Source organism: Salmo salar, chromosome ssa05, assembly GCF_905237065.1.
Source record: "Salmo salar chromosome ssa05, Ssal_v3.1, whole genome shotgun sequence".
NCBI lineage: Eukaryota > Metazoa > Chordata > Actinopteri > Salmoniformes > Salmonidae > Salmo > Salmo salar.
The window spans coordinates 47,797,914-47,821,171 of NC_059446.1; the positions used below are offsets into that span (position 1 = coordinate 47,797,914).

Sequence of the window (23,258 nt, forward strand, 5' to 3'; positions counted from 1 at the left end):
ACATCACTGTCTGTCTGATCCAGGAATGTGTGGAGGAATCTGGGCTATAGTGCAGCAGTATGGGAATTTCATCACCGTGTCAAACATTCCACTTATCTGTTGGCGGGGGAAATGGAGGAGGAAGTGTTTTTTTTTCTTTCTTTCCTCTGGTAGATATGGCAGATTAGCTCTGACAGTTGATACTATGAGCTCGTGATAGATAAATCTGTTAATCTCTCATTCCCAACAGTCTAGCATTTGTATCCCATGATTCACCCCATGATTCTCCCATGATTGTAAACTCTACATTTGGAATAGTACCAAACATTGTTTATGTCTCATTAATGTTTTTGTCATACTTGATTTATGTGTGTTTAGTTTACCCAGGAAATGTTGTTTGTTGTGGTGTAATACATGTTGTGGCATACAGCAGGTCAGCCACCAGGGGGACACTCGTCGAAGCCTGGTGACAGACGGAGTATACATCACGAGGCGATGGCTCCATCTGCTGGACGTACAAGGTCTCGATGGGCTCTCCGCCCAGGACTAATTGGGGCTGATTGGGGAGTTTGTGAGTAATCAAGGGCTGATTGCTCACCAGCTGTACAAGCCCCATAAAGCTGCCAGAAGGGCAGCACACAGGAGAGGACTGGGGGAAGTAAGGTGACTTCTGTGTAGTTGGAGTAGGTGCCCGAGCTAAGATGAGGGAGTTTGAGTTTATGTGCCCGACAGGATACAGCAAGACCTGGAGCCCAGAAGACGATATCCCGGAAAGGGTCTCATGGGGGAGACCTATCCTTTTCTTTTGAATTATTATTTAATAAACACCCTTGAAACCGAGCTAATCATACTCTGTCCGTGTCTGATCTGTGTAAACGTCTTGACCCAACCCCTGGTCTGCCACAAGTGGTGGAGAATAACGTGGTCAGATCAGGGTTTACGCAGCATCAGCATGGACGAGTTGATAGCTCAGTTCGTCCGGGCCCAACAAGCACAACAGGCGGTTCAGGAACGAACGCTGGAGGAACAGCGATTACAAAACGTCTGCCTCGTTGAGGAAATCAGGAAGCTGCAAGGAGGACCATCTCCTGAATCACATCCCAACCAGTTTTTACTCAAACTAACGGAAAACGATGACGTCGAAACCTACCTCTGTAAGTTTGAACGGACAGCTCTACGGGAAGGACGGCGAAGGCCGAAGTGGGCCAGTCTGCTGGCCCCGTACGTCTCCTCTAATTACGACGGACTCAAACAGGAGATACTCAGCCGCTATGGGTACAGCCTGGCCCATTGGGCTCAACGGTTCCATGACTGGAGGTTCGTAGCCGACGCATCCCCCCCCCGAGCACAGATGAGCGACCTACTGCGCTTCACCAGGGTATGGCTCATAACCTCTCTAGGGCAGGCGGGACGAATTCGTCCCACCTACGTAACAGCCAGTTGAATCCTGTGGCGCGATTTTCAAATACCTTAAAAATCCTATTACTTCAATTTCTCAAACATATGACTATTTTACAGCTTTTTAAAGACAAGACTCTCGTTAATCTAACCACACTGTCCGATTTCAAAAAGGCTTTACAACGAAAGCAAAACATTAGATTATGTCAGCAGAGTACCAAGCCAGAAATAATCAGACACCCATTTTTCAAGCTAGCATATAATGTCACAAAAACCCAGAAGACAGCTAAATGCAGCACTAACCTTTGATGATCTTCATCAGATGACACACCTAGGACATTATGTTATACAATACATGCATGTTTTGTTCAATCAAGTTCATATTTATATCAAAAACCAGCTTTTTACATTAGCATGTGACGTTCAGAACTAGCATACCCCCCGCAAACTTCCGGGGAATTTACTAACAATTTACTAAATTACTCACGATAAACGTTCACAAAAAGCATAACAATTATTTTAAGAATTATAGATACAGAACTCCTCTATGCACTCGATATGTCCGATTGTAAAATTGCTTTTTGGTGAAAGCACATTTTGCAATATTCTAAGTACATAGCCCAGCCATCACGGGCTAGCTATTTAGACACCCGGCAAGTTTAGCCTTCACCAAAATCAGATTTACTATTATAAAAGTTTGATTACCTTTTGTTGTCTTCGTCAGAATGCACTCCCAGGACTGCTACTTCAATAACAAATGTTGGTTTGGTCCAAAATAATCCATCGTTATATCCGAATAGCGGCGTTTTGTTCGTGCGTCCCAGACACTATCCGAAATGGTAAATCAGGGTCGTGCGCATGGCGCAATTCGTGACAAAAAAATTCTAAATATTCCAATACCGTACCTCGAAGCATGTCAACCGCTGTTTAAAATAAATTTTTATGCAATTTATCTCGTAAAAAAGCGATAATATTCCGACCGGGAATCTCCTTTTCGGTAAACAGAGGAAAAAACACAAAGACGCGGGCGACCAGTGCACGCGCCTAATGCCCATTGTCCCTTGATCGGCCACTTGAGAAAGGCGATAATGTGTTTCAGCCTGGGGCTGGGATGACGACATTCAGGTTTTTCCCGGGCTCTGAGCGCCCATGGAAGACGTAGGAAGTGTCACGTTAGAGCAGAGATCCTTTGTAAAAGATAGAGATGGCAAAGAAGTTCAAGAAATGGTCAGACAGGCCACTTCCTGTAAAGGAATCTCTCAGATTTTGACCTGCCATTTGAGTTCTGTTATACTCACAGACACCATTCAAACAGTTTTAGAAACTTTGGAGTGTTTTCTATCCAAAGCCAATAATTATATGCATATTCTAGTTACTGGGCAGGAGTAGTAACCAGATTAAATCGGGTACGTTTTTATCCAGCCGTGTCAATACTGCCCCCTAGCCCTAACAGGATAACCGACGTATCCACCTTCTCTATCCTCGACAAAGTGGTCCTGGATCGCTTCTTACGGGCGCTACCCTACGACATGAAGAGGGCAGCGAGTCTATGTGCACCCCAGACCTTGGAGGGCCTCCTGGAAGCAGTGGAGATGCATCATAACATGCAGGTCTGCTGAGTGGGAGCCGGGGTGAGTTGGCGACCTGTCCGAGGGGACGGAAGGACAGCCCCACCGCGGTGTACCCCGAACCGACAGTCGGCAGGGCCAAAGGACCGCAAACCCGTAGACAAACGGCTGGGGTAGGGCCGACCTGTCTCCGACGACCCCAGGTAGATGGAGACCAAAGGAGGTGTTTTGAGTGTTGCGCCCGGAGGCATATTGCCTGGAATTACCCAGCTCGGGAGGAGTCGAGGCCATCAGCTAGCCCCAGCGGCGAGGTGGGTCACGCCGTGAACTATGTCACCTCCTGTTGGGCGCACCCCGAATCAACTGCACCCATGGTCCTGGTGAAGGTTGACGGACACGACACGGAAGCGCTATTGGACTCCGGAAGTATGGTTACGCTTGGAACCACGAGCCTGCTGAGATTTCCTGTGAGCACGGTGACACAAAGCGGTATCCAACTGTATGGACCACCATCGTGGCGCCACAAGGGAGCTGCCAGATGACGGTGGGTGCAGTGCCAGAGCTGCCGGTCCCTCTCCTAGTGGGATGGGATTGTTCGCGGCCCTATGGAGGCATGAGTTGAGGAAGAATGTATGAGCTGACCGAAGAAGAGAGCAGGTACGACCAATAGCCTGCGCGGCCCGGAAGCAACCAGTTAACCAGCATGGCTCCGGAGTCGGAGGCGGCGCCGGAACCCAAACCCCCTGGGGAACCCCTGGAGGAGCCCATCCTCCCCCTCCTTGATTTCGAGGGGCCAGTCGAGACCCCCGCTGGGGCCAACTTAGGGGACAATTCAGGATGGCCCAATGGCAGGATCCGAACTTGAAAGCCGCCGCTGCCCAAGTGATAGCGGTGGATGGACAGCTACTTCCAGGGATGAGTGACTGGCAATTCCCCCATTTCCAAATCAAGAATAACCTTTTGTATCAGGTGTCACGCCAACAGGGGGAACTTCAAGAGGTGTTGTTGCTGCCCCGACGGTACGTGGGAACCGTTCTTCAGCTGGCCCACACCCACCTGTTGGGGGCGCACCGGGGAATGGAGAAGACCCGGGAACGGATCACCGCCCGGTTCCACTGACCCGGGATGAGGAGGGCCGTGGAAGACTACTGTCGCAGCTGTCCAGAGTGTCAACTCACGGCCCCGAAAGCCCACTTCCGAAGCCCATTGTTCCCTTACCGATTATCGGGGTGCCCTTTGTACGCATTGCCATAGACATAGTGGGACCCCTGGTAAAAACAGCACGAGGACACCGGTACATCCTGGTGATAGTAGATTATGCCACCCGGTACCCCGAGGCCATTTCCCTACGGGCGGCGGTATCCAAGGGAATCATCTGGGAGCTGTTCCACCTCTGTAGCCGGTGAGCATCTCGAACGAGATCTTGACAGACCAAGGTATGGAGTTTATGTCCCGCCTCATGAAAGAGTTGTGTGCCCTCCTGCAGATCAAGCTGATCCGGACCTCAATTTTTTCACCCGCAGACGGATGGGCTAGTCGAGCACTTTAATAAAACGCTCAAACAGATGCTGTGGAAGGTCATCAAGCAGGACGGGAAAAACTGGGACCAGCTACTACCCCACCTAATGTTCTCAATCTGAGAAGTACCCCAATCCTCCACTGGGTTTTCCCCGTTTGAACTCCTCTACGGGAGGAGGCCACACGGCCTACTGGACCTCACAAAGGAGATGTGGGAAGCCCAACCAACCCCATTACGCAGTGTGGTAGAGCACGTGGAGACGATGAGGAAGCGGATGACAGCCATATGGCCCAACGTGCCCAAGCCCAGGTCTACAATCGGGGAGCCCAGCCCCGAGAATTCCAGGTGGGAGACAGGGTGCTGGTCTTAATCCCCACGGGCGAAAGTAAGTTCCTGGCAACATGGCATGGACCATACGAGGTGGTCGAGAAGATGGGACCTGTCAATTACCGTGTAAGGCAACCGGGGAGATGGAAACCTCAACAGATTTACCACGTGAACCTGTTGAAGAAGTGGCACGAGAGGACAGCCTTGGCCATGTTGTGGTCAGAACCCAATATGCCAACAGGACCAGTGGTGGTCCCGAGCAATGAGGCCCTCGACCCAGCCCAGAAGCAAGAGCGCAGGGAGCTTGTCGATCGGGATACGGCGGTGTTCTCCAAGAAGCTGGGCCGCACAACCCTCATTGAACACCACATCCGTACCCGGCCCGGCGAAACGGTAAGAAAGAGGCCATATTGGATTCCGGAGGCCCGAAGGAAGGACATGAAGAAGGAAGTGGAGGATATGCTGAGGATGGGGGTCGTTGAAGAGTCCCACGGTGCAGCACCATCATGTGGGTGCCCAAACCGGATCGTAGCCTCCGCTTCTGTAACGATTTCCGGGGGGTGAACGAGATCAGCTTGTTCGACGCATATCCCATGCCGAGGGTGCACGAGCTCAATGACCGATTGGGAAAGGCCCGGTACATCAGCACCCTTGATCTGACCAAAGGATATTGGCAGGTACCGTTGGCAGCCTCCTCCCGGGAGAAGACAGCATTTTCGACACCAGACGGATTGTATCAGTACCGGGGGCTGACATCATCAACCACAGCCAAGGTTGGGAAGAGCACTTGACATGCCTCCAGGTGGGGCTGGATGCGCTCAGACCACCCGGGTTGAACGCGAACCCCAAGAAGTGCAAACTAGGTTTTGAGGAGGTGGAGTACCTGGGGTATTTGATCGGACGGGGGAACGTCAAGCTCCAGGAGAGGAAGGTTCACGCAGTGCGTGACTTGGCCCATTCCATGCACCAAGACACAGGTCAAGTCCTTCCTGGGACTGGCAGGATACTATAGCCGATTTATCCCCAACTTTGCGGCTATAGCTTCCCCCCTCACCGATCTAATCAGGGCCCGCCTCCCGAAACAGTGAAATGGACAAACGAGACAGAAGCAGCGTTCAGCCGTCTGAAGGAAGTGCTGTGCTCCCATCCGATTCTCCTAATGCCCGATTTCCAGGTGCCGATGGTGGTCCAGACGGATGCGTGTGATACGGGACTAGGCGCCGTTCTGTCCCAGATACACGTTGGGGAGGAGCACCCCATCATGTACATCAGCAGAAAGCTGGTTCCTAGAGAGAAAAAGTACTCCATTGTGGAGAAAGAGTGTCTAGCGGTGAAGTGGGCATTAAACACTCTCAAGTATTACCTGTTGGGTACCCACTTCACCCTGGTCACAGACCATGCTCCCCTGGTCTGGATGGCCAGGGGAAAGGACACAAACGATCGGGTTGCCAGGTGGTTCTTGTCCCTTCAGCGCTTCTCTTTTTCTGTTGTGCACAGGTCAGGGGCCAAGCCTGGAAACGCGGATGCCCTATCGAGAAGGGAGACGTACGTCGCACTGACAACAGTCCCCTCCCCGACAGAGCTAAGGAGGGGGGGTGTACAGAAGGTCAGCCACCATGTTGGTCTGCCACAATGTCTTCATGGACAATTTGTCTACTACAAAAGATGCCAAGCATCCCTGTGTAGGAAAAGTACCAGTTTAAAGAACTTGTTCTCTGTTAGATTTCATTTTAAGGTGTCAAGTCTCACAGAAGTCATTTCCCAGCAGGCACACACCAATTTCTCCAAAACAAAATACATGTAGTACTCACAGAGAGTTGCCATCCCTTTGACTCATGGAACAAATCGAGGAATATTTGCACAAATAGGTAGGGCAGTATGTTGCCTAGATGTTAGAGAGGCGGAGGGTTGTGGGTTCGAATCTCTGTGCTGTACTGGGGCTGACCATGTGCTCGTATGTGTGTATGTGTGTGTGTGTGTGTGTGTGTGTTATGTTATATTATATTTGTCAACAGACTGCATACTAGATGCAGTAATGATGAAGAATAGACAATTTGTATAAGATAACATACATTTATTCATATCCACAAGAACCATAGTATACGTATATTATAATCATATATAATCAGAAAAGTTCAGAAGAGCTCCGAGACGCCTATGGTCATAAAATACACATGTAAAACTGATTTCAGATTTACACACATGCCTGGACAAAAAAACACACTCAACTCTTTTTCACTTTCATCATACTCTAGATGTGTATGTGTGTGTGTGTGTGTGTGTGTGTTGAGACACGTGGCCCCCAGTATCTAAGTCTGACAGAGCTCATCACAGCCCACGCTGATGTTGATGACTGACAGCTGTATCCATGCAGCATTTCCATACACGTTTGCCATATTTCCCTATCAGATAATTTACCATCCACTCATCGGCCATGCCCCGGTGGCTTTAACGAACACCTAAGCCACTTTATGGAGTTAGCGATAAAATCCCTCTTGATTAACTTGACTAATCTGAGTGTGTGGGGAGATTAACGCCGCAGTTCATTTGCATGAGTGAGTGCTACCATTTGGCTATCGGCATGGCAGTGGTAAGGTTCCCCCCTTGGCTCCTGGGCCAGTCACTCACCCGGCACTGTGTGGGTGGCACAATGCACTGGGGGCACCAGTACCCTCAGGCAGGGAAGAGAGCTGTCGGTTTATCTGTGCATGGGCTAGTGCCAGCCATCACGGAACAAGAGACGAAGGGATGTTTTTTTCTCTGGAATGCACCAAGAATATTTTGGTCAAATGTAATTCCAGAAACAGTTTAGCAACTTCTTTGACAGTGCAGTTGTCAAAACAATCATAACGTAATAGCTGGCAATGGTAGTAGAGATATTGCTGGTGGTCTGTAGCCTTCATTTTCAAAGTACTGCTTCTGTATTGCATAAGATGTTTTGTATTGTACGTTGCTGACTTTGAGGTAGTGTGTCATAAGGGTTGGCTCATGATTTACTGTGAGTATTGTACCTTGGCCTTAGCCTCACATCTATTGTCTTTGACTCTCTTCAACCCAATAACCATTATTAGATTAAGTGTTCATCACTACCACAGCCTTTAGATTAATTGATAGAATTGATTGGATAATTAAAAGTAGTAGGCTGCTCCAGCTGGAGACAAAATTCAATAAATCAAAAATGATAGAGGATTAAAACACAAAGCCCAGGGCCTTATTTCCATTCTGGTCTTCAATTTCTATTGTACCCCATTTATCTTGCTCAACGACTAATCAGATGAACGTAATACTCTCAGACCTCAATAACGCATCATGTTCTCAAAACACATATTGCCTGAATCATTTACTGTACGGTGCCTTTGGAAAGTATTCAGACCCCTTGAATTTTTCCATATTTTGTTACGTTACAGCATTATTCTAAAATGGATTAAATACAACATTTTCCTCAGCAATCTACACACAATACCCCATAATGACAAAGTGAAAACAGGTTTTTAGCAATTAAAAAACAAATACCGTATTTATGTAAGTATTCAGACCCTTTGCTATGAGACTTCAAATTGAGCGCAGGTGCATCCTGTTTCCATTGATTATACTTGAGATGTTTCTACAACTTTATTGGAGTCCACCTGTGGTAAATTAAATTGATTGGACATGATTTGGAAAGGCACACACATGTCTATATAAGGTCCCACAGTTGATAGTGCATGTCAGAGCAAAAACCAAGCCATGAGGTCGAAGGAATTCTCCGTAGAGCTCCGAGACAAGACTGTGTCGATGCACAGATCTGGGGAAGGGTACCAAAACACTTCTGCAGCATTGAAGATCCCCAAGAACACAGTGGCCTCCATTCTTAAATGGAAGAAGTTTGGAACAACCAAAACTCTTTCTAGAGCTGGCCCCCCAGCCAAACTGAGCAATCGGGAGAGAAGGGCCTTGGTCAGGGAGGTGACCAAGAACCCGATGGTCACTTTGACAGAGCTCTAGAGTTCCTCTGTTGAGATGGGAGAACCTTCCAGAAGGACAACCATCTCTGCAGCACTCTACCAATCAGGCATTTATGGTAGAGTGGCCAGACGGAAGCCACTCCTCAGTAAAAGGCACGACAGCCTGCTTGGAGTTTGCGAAAAGGCACCTAAAGACTCTCAGACCATGAGAAACAAGATTCTCTGGTCTGATGAAACCAAGATTGAATGCCTTGGCCTGAATGCCAAGCGTCACGTCTGGAGTAAACCTCGCACCATCCCTACGGTGAAGCATGGTGGTGGCAGCATGCTGTGGGGATGTTTTTCAACGGCAGGAACTAGTAGAATAGTCAGGTTCAAGGGAAAATTGAACGGAGCAAAGTACAGAGAGATCCTTGATGAAAACCTGCACCAGAGTGCTCATGACCTCAGACTGGGGCAAAGATTTACCTTCCAACAGGACAACGAACCTAAGCACACAGCCAAAACAACACAGGAGTGGCTTCGGGACAAGTCTCTGAATGTCCTTGAGTGGCCCAGCCAGAGCCAGGACTTGAACCTGATCGAACAGCTCTGGAGAGACATAAATTGCTGTGCAGCAACACTCCCCATTCAATCTGACAGAGCTTGAGAGGATCTGCAGAGAAGAATAGGAGAAACTCCCCAAATACAGGTGTGCCAAGCTTGTAGCGTCATACCCAATAAGACTCAATGCTGTAATCGCTGCCAAAGATGCTTCAACAAAGTACTGAGTAAAGGCTCTGAATACTTATGTAAATGTAATATCTTTTTTTTTAAATATAAATTAGCAAAAATGTGTAAACTGTTTTTGCTTTGTCATTATGGGTATTGTGTGAAAGCTTGATGAGGGGAAAAAAACTATTTAATACATTTTAGAATAAGACTAATGTAACAAAATGTGGAAAAAGTAAAGGGGTTCTTTCTGAAGGCACTGTAGACCCACAACTGCGTATGAATGAAAATCTTACTCTGGGGCGCCCGTGTGGCCTAGTGGTAACACTTCCAGCACTATTCAAACAGTACATGTTACAACTGCAATCTTCTGCACTGTCTAGACTATAAATAGAGCTTGAGAAAAGAAGTATCGTAAGGATGGTGGAATTCCATTCTTCTTTAAAAAAGAAAATAAATTAAATAATATTGTTCGGTCAACACCCCATGGGGAATTAATTTGCTCTGTCAATCAATCCCAAATTGAGTCAACTGTCACCCAATGCACATCTGCTCCACCACCACAATCTGCCAACCCCCCTGTATTGGATAACGTTCCCCCTGATCATTGTTTCCACAGCACCCTGGCCTTCCCTTGCAGACTCCATGCAAAGCAGGCCATCAGGAGCCATCTCTCTCCTTTTCCACATGGTCTTCCACTCCCTCCCTCCCTCTCTTTCCCTCCTAACCTCCCCCTCAGGCTCTCGCCATATGTCAAACATCACTAAAAATATGACAACAAAAGTACATGTCACACAACCAAATTGCATGTGGAAAGTGAATGCAACATGCTACAGGTGATAAGTGAACTGCTGTCTGCCCATTGACCTGCAGGCTGGAGGGTTGGTGAGTTGTGGTGGGGTGGAGTGAACATAGATTCCTATGATAATAGGAATCTCAAACCCTCTGAAGGAGTTGTGTAACATTGTAGCAGCAAGGGGCAGGACTTACAGTGTGACATTATGGGGAAAGAGCACTATAAGTTGAGGGTCACCTCTCAGGCACCTGCAAACAAACAAGCAAGCAGCAAAGCAGAAGACAGCTGGGGTAATTTGCCAAAGTGCACTTAAGGATATTATACTTCACCGTGAGCTCTACAAACAGACCAACTGCAACCATGTCAGCATACACCAGCCTGCTCCTTCTCTTCACCGTGTGTGTGTCCATGCAGGAAGGTGAGTACTACAGCGCTATTACTATAATAAATGATCTTAGGAATTGTTATGTCTTCCACAAGCAAAAATAGACTTAATCATGTCATTGAAGTATTGAAAAATAATGGTTAAGTGTCTTCCACTGATCATTTTTTGAATACATAACTAAATACAAAATATCACTTTGGAATGACGCACTATATACAAATTTATGTAATTGTATTGAGGTTCTGCATGAACAAAACACTGGCTGACTTTCCATTTAAACTAATTAATATCCCTATACAATGATGACATGGTGCAGCATTGACTAGATGTTTTTATTGCAATATAAAGACTTACTCATAAGCACACTCATTATATTCAGTGACAAGATATACAAAGCAACAAAGAGACACGTTTCACCAAGCCCCGTTCCAACTGTCCCATCATCAATGAAGATTTATCGTTAACACATTAAGACCAGTGTTACATCTCACTTCAACCTTGCTGACTAGCTCAGGGGTACAATTCTCAAATGTTGATTCTCTGGAGAACCTCTTCATCTCACACAGCAAATGGATTATCTTGTATTTGAGTGATCTTGGTTGTCAAAAGCACCTTAAACTTGAACTTGTGAGAGCATGACAATGTTTGTTTGCAGGTTGTAGACTTATCATTGTACAGTCAGAAAATACCAGAGGCTGTGTTTCTCCATACTCTGGTCATCTCTGTATCGGGACAAATGAGATGTACTGACTCCACTGGAACACTAGCACACATTCCCTTCCTATCGAGGGACCCACTTACTTACTTAACAGTCAATAAAGAGGTGAAGTCTCCTCCAAATGTCAATTTGCCCTTCACTATTGGCATTGGCACTCCCTTCAGAATGTTTGAACAGACAGATAACAGAGATTACAGATGATTACTAGTTTTCCACGGAAAGGATTGATTAGACTGGTGTGATAGATCAAGGCAAATAGCGGAGTACCGGTAATAATACATTTGTCTAGTGTCCCTTTATGCTGGTGACAGGGTTGGGGAGTAAGGGATTACAAAAAAACTGTAATCCGTTACATTACCAGCAAAAATATTGTAATCAGATTACAGATACTTTTGAAAAACTAGATTACTTTGAGGATTACTTTTAAATTCAGAAAGGATGTTTGCGAAAAAAAAATCTTTGACACTTCTCTGTTTTCTCAATGACATTCAAATCAGCATTGAAAAAAGGCACAAGTTTATGTTTGTTCCATCTGAGCGAGTCTGACCACAAGTCAGAGACCACTATGATGACAGCCCAAATGTGTTTGATGGATCGCGGGGAAAAAGCAGGAACAGGCTTTTGTAGGCTACAATCTAAGCTATGCTTTCCAATGGTGCGACTGCTGTCGGCATCCAAAGATCGTCCAACTTGAATAAACGCTTGGAGGTAAGGATGACAGCAGTGGTGTAGTCTACAGTGATACAGATATCACTTATTATTGATATCTGCATCGATGTAATTGTGAATCACACTTCTGCTCTCTCATTTAGTTTTTTGCGTGTTACGGATTGTGGTTGTTGTGGATGGCTGTTCACAAATCTAAATGTGTATTTGAACCCAATAATGGTTGAATTCAAGAAGTTTAAGCTGCCTATCAATCATTGTTTTTGAAACCAGTGGACAGCCAGTGAAAAATGCGCTCTTGCAACAGCTGCATAGTGCGGATCCCAGCCTATGGAATGCAAGTGGGGCTTTTAGAGCTCAATCTAATTCATGCTGATTAAAAAAATAATAATAAGCCATAGGCTTAATGGACACATGCTCAAACTCGCACACTTTTGATAGATTTAAAGGGGCAATCTGTAGTTGCTACATCCATTTTTGGATTTATAAATGATATATATCTATCCATTTATTATTGAGGAATATCATTTATAAATGACTCATGAGTTTAGTTCAAATGTCACACTGTCACGTCCTGACCAGTAAAGAGGTTATTTGTTATTGTAGTTTGGTCAGGACGTGGCAGGGGGTGTTTGTTTAATGCGTTTCGGGGTTTGTTGGGCAATGTTCTATGTTAGTCTATTTCTATGTCTGTGTCTTGTTTATCTATTTCTATGCTTAGTTTATTGGTTTGACCTTCAATTGGAGGCAGCTGTTTCTCATTGCCTCTAATTGAAGGTCCTATTTAGTAGGGTGTTTTTTCATGGGTTTTTGTGGGTAGTTGTTCCTTGTGTAGCTGTGTGCCTCACAGGACTGTTTCTCGTCGTTGGTTTTTTGATTAAGTGTTTATTTTGGGTTTTCTTCACAATAAAGAAGATGCGTATTCACATTCCCGCTGCGCCTTGGTCCCATCTTTACGACGAGCGTGACACACACTCCATGAGAAACCAAAATATAAGCTTGTCTCATAACATGGTTAAAACAATACTTTTAATATCATGGATGGTCAGTCCTTGCATCCATAGCTCTGTCTATTAATCTGAGAGTGATTACATTTCTCCAGGCCCATCCCTCAGCTTTTTACCAAAACAGAGGCGGGGCGACCATTTTATTGTTTCATCTGTGGATTTGCCCTTTAAACAGCTGCATATTATCAAGATATCAAAGTGTCACCAACAAAAAGGTAAACTATAGGCCTATAGAAAATGCAGCATATTGCATTAATTTTTCACATGTAAATAGCACTTTTAGTAGTTCTCAAAACATGCCATGTAATGAGTGCAGCATTTATTTATCAACTCGAATCAATGAGCCCAATCAGTCCATGACAACAAAATCATAAACAACAGAGTAGGGCTGGCTAATTAGTCCTTAGTTTTGGGGTTATGCTCATGTAAAACAATTTGGCTAATCTATACTTACCATGTTTCCAAGTCCTATTCTTGAAGATCAAGGGGTATAACATTTATCGGAATACCTGGAATTCTGATAGAGCCAAAGGTGACTTTGGTTTTTAATGTAAAGACATAATTTAATCGTATTATTATTTGTAGCTGAAAGCAGAAGCCTACATAACGAACCCATAAAGTAAAATGTAACATCCATATATGGCCAGCTATGTAAACTTTAACACTGATTTATCCTGCAATAGATGTTGTTCTATTGGTAACATACCTATTTGTCTTCTTCTAATGCCTCTTAAGGGGAAAGTAATCTAAAAGTAATGGAATGTAATCAGATTAAGTTACTGAGTTTGAGTAATCCAAAAGTTATGTTATGGTTAACAATTTTGGACAGGTAACTAGTAACTGTAAAGAATTACGTTTAGAAGGTAACCTACCCAACACTGGCTGGTGGATTGTACGGTCTTGATGCACCAGGATTGGTTTCTTAGCTATATCCTGTCATGTCTGTCATATAGAATTTGGACTTCCACTGTCAGAGAGGCCTAAATCCAGTGATCTGGCTCCACCTCTCAGAGTGCGGACCAAACGCTGTGCCTGCAACAATCAGCTGGACTCTGAATGCCACTACTTTTGCCATCTCGACATCATCTGGGTCAATACACCAAGGTGGGCACACACACCTCACAGAAACATATGCATTCACAGAGAGAAACGCATGCACATACACTTACTTACACTACACACCATGAAAGACGTCAAACAAATACTTACTCAGCTTTGCAGACATATACTTGAGCAATTCACTTATGTGGGTCAATTACGTCACAGTGTGATGATATCAACATTAATATTTGCACCTTTTTTATTTTAGCTGTGTATCATTGGTATCAATATGACATTATTCTGGCAATCATCCCTGTCCTGTAACACTGCATTTTATTAATGTCAAGGAACAAAGTCTATAAACATTGTGGTTATATCTTGAGAGTGACTGATAAAACTGATATTCCCTTTCTCTCTTTCCCTTTCTGTAGTAAGACCACTGTTTACGGCTTGGGCAGCCCTCTGTCTCGTCGCCGTAGGTCTGCCAGTCGCTGTGTGTGTGCCGACTCTGACGACCACACCTGCACCAGCTTCTGTCAGGACAGGTGAGTTGGGGTCAAAGCAATGGCCAAGACACCATCACACACCGCAGACAGACAGATACTCAGAGACTGTGGAATGTTCTAGTTTTATTAGTTAGCCATTTGAGTACACAGAACAAGAGGGACTCTCTGTTGAAGCTCTTCAAGGTGCACAAGGTGTGGTCTGAGAGCATAGCTCACTTCTCCGGGATGCTATTATTAGCTTGAGGGAGTGTTGTTGTGTGTATCACACAGGCGTTCCCTCTCGTGGTGGAATGAATCTGCACCACAATGTTACGGAGTGTCCGAAGGGGCAGTGTAATCCCAGGCTGTGTAATCCCGACTGCATGTTTTGATTGGTTGAAGGGACAGGGGAGTGAAGTGTCTTGGAGTCTCAAGAATTGAAAGGCTGAGTTTGGAATTAATGGTTGCTAAGGATGATAGAGAAACAAATACAGGCACCTGGAGACACCCAGAGACTCATTGTACTCATTGTTCCTCATTGGGAGACAAACAGGGGTCATTTTTCACTCAGGGAGACATAGGGCTCTATTCAATCTGTATCGTTACAGCGGGATTGAAATTGAAAGGCAATGTTCCTGCGTTAACGGAGACTGCATTAACGGTAAACGCTGCATACAGAATGTTGGCTCAATCACAAATTACCTTTACATTTCTAGCGTGCAATCTGTAACGCTACATGCTTGGATAGAGCCGTTAGACATTATATTGTAAAGACATTGTTGTTTGGTCTATGACCTTGCAATGATGTCAGTAAAACGTTTAGTGTACAATAAAGTACAATAAAGTTGTCTTTAGATTGCCAAATTGGCAAAAAAAGAGGCAACAGTTCTTTACACACCTGATTCTTTGATCAAAGATATTGTGAGAATTCACTGATCTGAGTTTGTTTGAAGTGTATCTACAGTGCCTTCAGAAGTATTCATACCCCTTGACTTTTCTACTTTTTGTTGTTTTACAGCCTGAATTCAAAATGGATTAAATATTTTGTTTTTCCCACACATCTACACACATTACCCAATAATGACAAAGGAAAAACATGTTTTTAGAGAATTGTGCAAATGTATTGAAAATGAAATACAGAAATATATAATTTACATAAGTATTCACACCCCTCAGTCAATACTTTGTAGAAGCACCTTTGGCAGCGATTACACCTCTGAGTCTTTCTGGATAAGTCTCTAAGAGCTTTCCACACCTGGATTGTGCAACATTTGGCCACTATTCTTGTCAAAATTCTTCAAACTTTGTCAAATTGGTTATTGATCATTGTTAGACAACCATTTTCAGGTCTTGCCATAGATTTTCAAGTAGATTTAAGTCTAAATTGTAACTTGGCCACATTCTCTGTCTTCTTAGTAACCAACTCCAGTGTAGAAATGGCCTTGTGTTTTCGGTTATTGTCCTGCTGAAAGGTGAATTAATCTCCCAGTGTCTGGTGAAAAGCAGACTGAACTAGTATTCCCTCTAAGATTTTGGCTGCGCTTAGCTCCGTTCCGTTTATTTTTTTATCCTGAAAAAGTCCCCAGTCCTTTAACGATAACAAGCATACCTATAACATGATACAACCACCAGTATGCTTAAAAATATGGAGAGTGGTACTCATTAATGTGTTGTATGTTTGGAGCAAATCCAATAACACTTTGTATTCAGGACAAAAAGTTAATTGCTTTGCCAATTTTTCAGTATTACTTTAGTGCCTTGTTGCAAACAGGATGCATGTTCTGGAATATTTTTATTCTGTACTGACTTCCTTCTTTTCCCTCTGTCAGTTAGGTTAGTATTGTGGAGTAACTACAATGCTGTACATCCATCATCAGTTTTCTCCTATCACAGCCACTAAACTCTGTAACTGTTTTAAAGTCACCATTGGCATCATGGTGAAATCCCTGCGCGGTTTTCCTCCTCTCCAGCAACTGAATTAGGAAAGACGCCTGTATCTTTTGTAATGACTGGGTGTGTTGATACACCATCCAAAGTGTAATTAATAACTTCACCATGCTCAAAGGGATATTCAATGTCTGCTTTTTATTTTTATTTTACCCATCTACCAAAAGGTGCCCTTCTTTGCAAGGCATTGGAAAACCTCCCTGGTCTTTGTGGTTGAGTCTGTGTTTGAAATTTACTGCTCGACTGAGAGACCTTACAATTATCTGTATGTGTTTGGTACAGAGATGAGGTAGTCATTCCAAAATCATGTTAAACACTATTATTGCACACAGTGACGTATTATGTGACTTGTTAAGCACACTTTTATTCCTGAACTTATTTAGGCTTGCCATAACAAAGGGGTTAAATACTTATTGACTCAAAACATTTAATCTTTTCATGTTTTATTAATTTGTAAAAATGTTCACTTCAACATTATGGGGTATTGTGTGTAGGCCAGTCTGCCCCCATCTCTCTCTATTCTTGTGTGCAGCTCAGATAACTCTTCACCCCAGAGGCCAATTAATAGCTCCCCAACCTTTTGACTTTCCTTAGGTGAGCTTGGAACAGCTGTTTGCTATTCTGGTTATTATTATTTCATATTGTACCACAAGATGACCTTTCAGAATTATTTCATATTGTACCACAAGATGACCTTTGTTATTATGTTGCTGACCAGTGTCTCTTTCCTCCAAAGATCTATGGTCAGAGCCTCTGAGAGAGCCAGGGGATGGGCCTTTCCACCCAGGAAGGAAGCAGCCAGGGCCCCTGGGCTTAATGAGCGCTAAACAACATTGTGTGGCAGACAGAGTGAGGAGTGAAGAGCGAGTACCAGAACAAATGACACTAACATGGAGAGGAGCAGAACAAAGGGCGGCTGATAGAGAGATGTGTCACATGCAGGAAGGCCACAGACCGGTGGGACATCCCGGCCTGTCTATTTGCACCCATAAATAGAGGTTGGAAAACAAAATGTGATAGAGGCCTGAAGACAGAGAATAGACGCTAGATCCAAACCTTGAGGGATGGATCAGGCATGATGCATACAGGCTATTTGTGCAGCAAAATATTTATATTAGGGGCAAGAGGGACAAGGATGGTCCATGCTACTGGCAGACTCTGGCCAGGTAGCCGTAGAGGAGAGAACAGTTGATGTGTTTATGCTGGTTGTCTGTGTTCAAAACAGTGGCAGACCATTGCTGTCATGATGGAAAGAATGTAACAGGGAGAATATGACTGATACGATCATCAAAATTATGTATGAGATAACCACTGTGTTTTTCTCATTCTTTTGCCAAACATATTTAATCTCTCCTTTATTTGATTTGTATAATAACAACATATTATGATTGCTATGCAGGTTATTCATCAAGGAAAATGACTGAGGTCATTTAAAGGTGCAATGTTTAGGATTATACACTGAGTGTTCAAAACATTAAGAATACCTTCCTAATATTGAGTTGTAAAGTTGACTGTATGTCCTTTGGGTGGTGGACCATTCTTGATACACACGGGAAACTGTTGAATGTGAAAATCCCAGCAGCATTACAGTTCTTGACACAAACCGGTGAGCCTGGCACCTACTATCATACCCTGTTCAAAGGCACTTAAATCTTTTGTCTTGCCCATTTACCCTCTCATTTACCCTCGATATCCGATCCTCGTTTGCTAAGTCAAACGACACCGCTGGTCCTGCTCACACTGCCCTACCCTGTGCTTTGACCTCTTTCTCCCCTCTCTCTCCAGATGAAATCTCGCGTCTTGTGACAGCCGGCCGCCCAACAACCTGCCCACTTGACCCTATCCCCTCCTCTCTTCTCCAGACCATTACCGGAGACCTTCTCCCCTTCCTCACCTCGCTCATCAACTCATCCTTGACCGCTGGCTACGTCCCTTCCGTCTTCAAGAGAGCGAGAGTTGCACCCCTTCTGAAAAAACCTACACTCGATCCCTCCGATGTCAACAACTACAGACCAGTATCCCTTCTTTCTTTTCTCTCCAAAACTCTTGAACGTGCCGTCCTTGGCCAGCTCTCCTGCTATCTCTCTCAGAATGACCTTCTTGATCCTAATCAGTCAGGTTTCAAGACTGGGCATTCAACTGAGACTGCTCTTCTCTGTGTCACGGAGGCTCTCCGCACTGCTAAAGCTAACTCTCTCTCCTCTGCTCTTATCCTTCTAGACCTATCTGCTGCCTTTGATACTGTGAACCATCAGATCCTCCTCTCCACCCTCTCCGAGTTGGGCATCTCCGGCGCGGCCCATGCTTGGATTGCATCCTACCTGACAGGTCGCTCCTACCAGGTGGCGTGGCGAGAATCTGTCTCCGCACCATGCGCTCTCACCACTGGTGTCCCCCAGGGCTCTGTTCTAGGCCCTCTCCTATTCTCGCTATACACCAAGTCACTTGGCTCTGTCATATCCTCACATGGTCTCTCCTATCATTGCTATGCAGACGACACACAATTAATCTTCTCCTTTCCCCCTTCTGATAACCAGGCGGCGAATCGCATCTCTGCATGTCTGTCAGACATATCAGTGTGGATGACGGATCACCAGCTCAAGCTGAACCTCGGCAAGACGGAGCTGCTCTTCCTCCCGGGGAAGGACTGCCCCTTCCATGATCTCGCCATCACGGTTGACAACTCCCTTGTGTCCTCCTCCCAGAGTGCTAAGAACCTTGGCGTGATCCTGGACAACACCCTGTCGTTCTCCACTAACATCAAGGCGGTGACCCGATCCTGTAGGTTCATGCTCTACAACATTCGCAGAGTACGACCCTGCCTCACACAGGAAGCGGCGCAGGTCCTAATCCAGGCACTTGTCATCTCCCGTCTGGATTACTGCAACTCGCTGTTGGCTGGGCTCCCTGCCTGTGCCATTAAACCCCTACAACTCATCCAGAACGCCGCAGCCCGTCTGGTGTTCAACCTTCCCAAGTTCTCTCACGTCACCCCGCTCCTCCGCTCTCTCTACTGGCTTCCAGTTGAAGCTCGCATCCGCTACAAGACCATGGTGATTGCCTACGGAGCTGTGAAGGGAACGGCACCTCCATACCTTCAGGCTCTGATCAGGCCCTACACCCAAACAAGGGCACTGCGTTCATCCACCACTGGCCTGCTGGCCCCCCTACCTCTGAGGAAGCACAGTTCCCGCTCAGCCCAGTCAAAACTGTTCGCTGCTCTGGCACCCCAATGGTGGAACAAGCTCCCTCACGACGCCAGGACAGCGGAGTCAATCACCACCTTCCGGAGACACCTGAAACCCCACCTCTTTAAGGAATACCTAGGATAGGATAAAGTAATCCTTCTAACCCCCCCCCCCTTAAAAGATTTAGATGCACTATTGTAAAGTGGTTGTTCCACTGGATATCATAAGGTGAATGCACCATTTTGTAAGTCGCTCTGGATAAGAGCGTCTGCTAAATGACTTAAATGTAATGTAAATGTAATGTAATTGGCACACATACACAATCCATGTCTCAGATGTGTCAAAGCTTAAAAATCCTTCTTAAACCTGTCTCCTCCCCTTAATCTACAATGATTGAAGTGAATTTAACAAGTGACATTAATAAGGGATCATAGCTTTCACCTGGATTCATCTGGTCAGTTTATACAATGGAAAGAGCAGGTGTCCTTAATGTTTTGTACGCTCAGTGTGTATGGGTGGGTTCAATTCTTGAAATTTTGATTTCGACCACTTCTGTATTGAGTGACTGTGTAATAATAAACAAATGAATAGTTGAATTATACAAAGAACTTGCCTGACTCTCCTTATTTGACTGCTTTGACGAGATTATGAACTCTACGTTTACCTACAACACAGTGTAATAGTTCCATTATAAATATTCTGATGAGTCAAGGAGTGCAGGTGGAATGGAGTTGTCAGTCTTCTTTGGTTTATAACCCTGCAACAGAACATATTATAAAGGAAATGTGAAGGGATGAGGAATTGCACCCAAGTCATGTGGCCAATTCTCCTGTGTTATTGTTTTATGGTGTGATACAGAACACAGAACATGGGATAAGAGACAGGAAGCATATTCAGTCAAACAAGTTGCCTGGATTAAAAAAAAAAAATCCTGGTGTATACTTAGATCAATAACTGGGACAGAAAGGGAAACGCCTAATAAGCAATGACTGAGCACTTTGAATTTACTGAATCATATAAATCATTATAACTCCACATCATACTATATGTATTGTTAATTGATGAGGTATGTGTGGAAAAGCAAAAGGCAACTTTAGAGTTGTATGCAGCATGCAGGAATAGGTGACACTTATTTATTTCACCTTTATTTAACCAGGTAGGCAAGTTGAGAACAAGTTCTCATTTATAATTGCGACCTGGCCAAGATAAAGCAAAGCAGTTCGACACATACAACAACACAGAGTTACACATGGAGTAAAACAAACATACAGTCAATAATACAGTAGAAAAATAAGTCTATATACAATGTGAGCAAATGAGGTGAGATAAGGGAGGTAAAGGCAAAAAAGGCCATGGTGGCAAAGTAAATACAATATAGTAAGTAAAACACTGGAATGGTCGATTTGTAGTGGAAGAAAGTGCAAAGTAGAAATAGAAATAATGGGGTGCAAAGGAGCAAAATAAATAAATAAATACAGTAGGGGAAGAGGTAGTTGTATGGGCTAAATTATAGATGGGCTATGTACAGGTGCAGTAATCTGTGAGCTGCTCTGACAGCTGGTGCTTAAAGCTAGTGAGGGAGATAAGTGTTTCCAGTTTCAGAGATGTTTGTAGTTCGTTCCAGGCATTGGCAGCAGAGAACTGGAAGGAGAGAAGGCCAAAGGAGGAATTGGCTTTGGGGGTGACCAGTGAGATATACCTGCTGGAGCGCGTGCTACAGGTGGGTGCTGCTATGGTGACCAGTGAGCGGAGATAAGGGGGGACTTTACCTAGCAGGGTCTTGTAGATGACCTGGAGCCAGTGGGTTTGGTGACGAGTATGAAGCGAGGACCAGCCAACGAGAGCGTACAGGTCGCAGTGGTGGGTAGTATATGGGGCTTTGGTGACAAAACGGATGGCACTGTGATAGACTGCATCCAGTTTATTGAGTAGGGTATTGGAGGCTATATTGTAAATAACATCGCCTAAGTCGAGGATTGGTAGGATGGTCAGTTTTACGAGGGTATGTTTGGCAGCATGAGTGAAGGATGCTTTGTTGCGAAATAGGAAGCCAATTCTAGATTTAACTTTGGATTGGAGATGTTTGATGTGAGTCTGGAAGGAGAGCTCACAGTCTAACCAGACACCTAGGTATTTGTAGTTGTCCACATATTCAGTCATAACCATCCAGAATAGTGATGCTGGACGGGCGGGCAGGTGCAGGCAGCAATCGGTTGAAGGGCATGCATTTAGTTTTACTTGTATTTAAGAGCAGTTGGAGGCCATGGAAGGAGAGTTGTATGGCATTGAAGCTCATCTGGAGGGTTGTTAACACAGTGTCCAAAGAATGGCCAGAAGTATACAGAATGGTGTCGTCTGCGTAGAGGTGGATCAGCGACTCACCAGCAGCAAGAGCGACATCATTGATGTATACAGAGAAAAGAGTTGGCCCAAGAATTGAACCCTGTGGCACCCCCATAGAGACTACCAGAGGCCCGGACAACAGGCCATCCGATTTGACACATTGAACTCTATCAAAGAAGTAGTTGGTGAACCAGGCGAGGCAATCATTTGAGAAAGCAAGGCTATTGAGTCTGCCGATGAGGATGTGGTGATTAACAGAGTCGAAAGCCTTGGCCAGGTCAATGAATACGGCAGCACAGCATTGTTTCTTATCGATGGCGGTTACGATATCAGTTAGGACCTTGAGCGTGGCTGAGGTGCACCCATGACCAGCTCGAAAACCAGATTGTATAGCGGAGAAGGTGTGGTGGGATTCAAAATGGTCGGTAATCTGTTTGTTGACTTGGCTTGACTTAGAAAGGCAGGGTAGTATAGATATAGGTCTGTAGCAGTTTGGGTCAAGAGTGTCCCCTCCTTTGAAGAGGGGGATGACAGCAGCTGCTTTCCAATCTTTTGGAATCTCAGACGACACGAAAGAGAGATTAAACAGGCTAGTAATAGGGGTTGCAACAATTTTGGCAGATTATTTTAGAAAGAAAGGGTCCAGATTGTCTAGCCCGGCTGATTTGTAGGGGTCCAGATTTTGCAGCTCTTTCAGAACATCAGCTGACTGGATTTGGGAGAAGGAGAAATGGGGAAGGCTTGGGCGAGTAGTTGTGGGGGGAGCAGTGCTGTTGACCGCGGTAGGGGTAGCCAGGTGGAAAGCATGGCCAGCCGTAGAAAAATGCTTATTGAAATGTTCAATTATAGTGGATTTATCGGAGGAGACAGAGTTTCCTATCCTCAGTGCAGTGGGCAGCTGGGAGGAGGTGTTCTTATTCTCCATGGACTTTACAGTGTCCCAGAACTTTTTTGAGTTTGTGTTGCAGGAAGCAAATTTCTGCTTGAAAAAGCTAGCCTTGGATTTTCTAACTGCCTGTGTATATTGGTTTCTAACTTCCCTGAAAAGTTGCTTATCACGGGGGCTGTTTGATGCTAATGCAGAATGCCACAGGATGTTTTTGTGATGGTTAAGGGCAGTCAGGTCTGGAGAGAACCAAGGGCTATATCTGTTCCTGGTTCTAAATTTCTTGAATGGGGCATGCTTATTTAAGATGGTGAGGAAGGCATTTAAAAAAAATGACCAGGCATCCTCTA

The 23,258-nt window shown here is 44.9% G+C and overlaps 1 protein-coding gene across 2 annotated transcripts; it reads left to right on the forward strand.

Annotated features, from left to right (window-relative positions):
* Positions 1-10,409: 10,409 nt before the first annotated feature.
* Positions 10,410-18,074, forward strand: LOC106605170 (endothelin-2). Of its 2 annotated transcripts, XM_014200549.2 has the most exons (5): positions 10,410-10,660; positions 13,972-14,122; positions 14,491-14,604; positions 17,024-17,085; positions 17,228-17,339. In XM_014200549.2, exons 1-4 carry the CDS (start codon positions 10,603-10,605, stop codon positions 17,073-17,075), a joined length of 375 nt encoding a protein of 124 aa, XP_014056024.1. In that variant the 5' UTR covers positions 10,410-10,602; the 3' UTR covers positions 17,076-17,085; positions 17,228-17,339. The 2 variants fall into 2 exon arrangements, with proteins under 2 accessions (XP_014056024.1, XP_014056023.2); XM_014200548.2 differs by lacking the exon at positions 17,024-17,085 and having other exon boundaries at positions 10,414-10,660; positions 17,228-18,074.
* Positions 18,075-23,258: the final 5,184 nt, after the last annotated feature.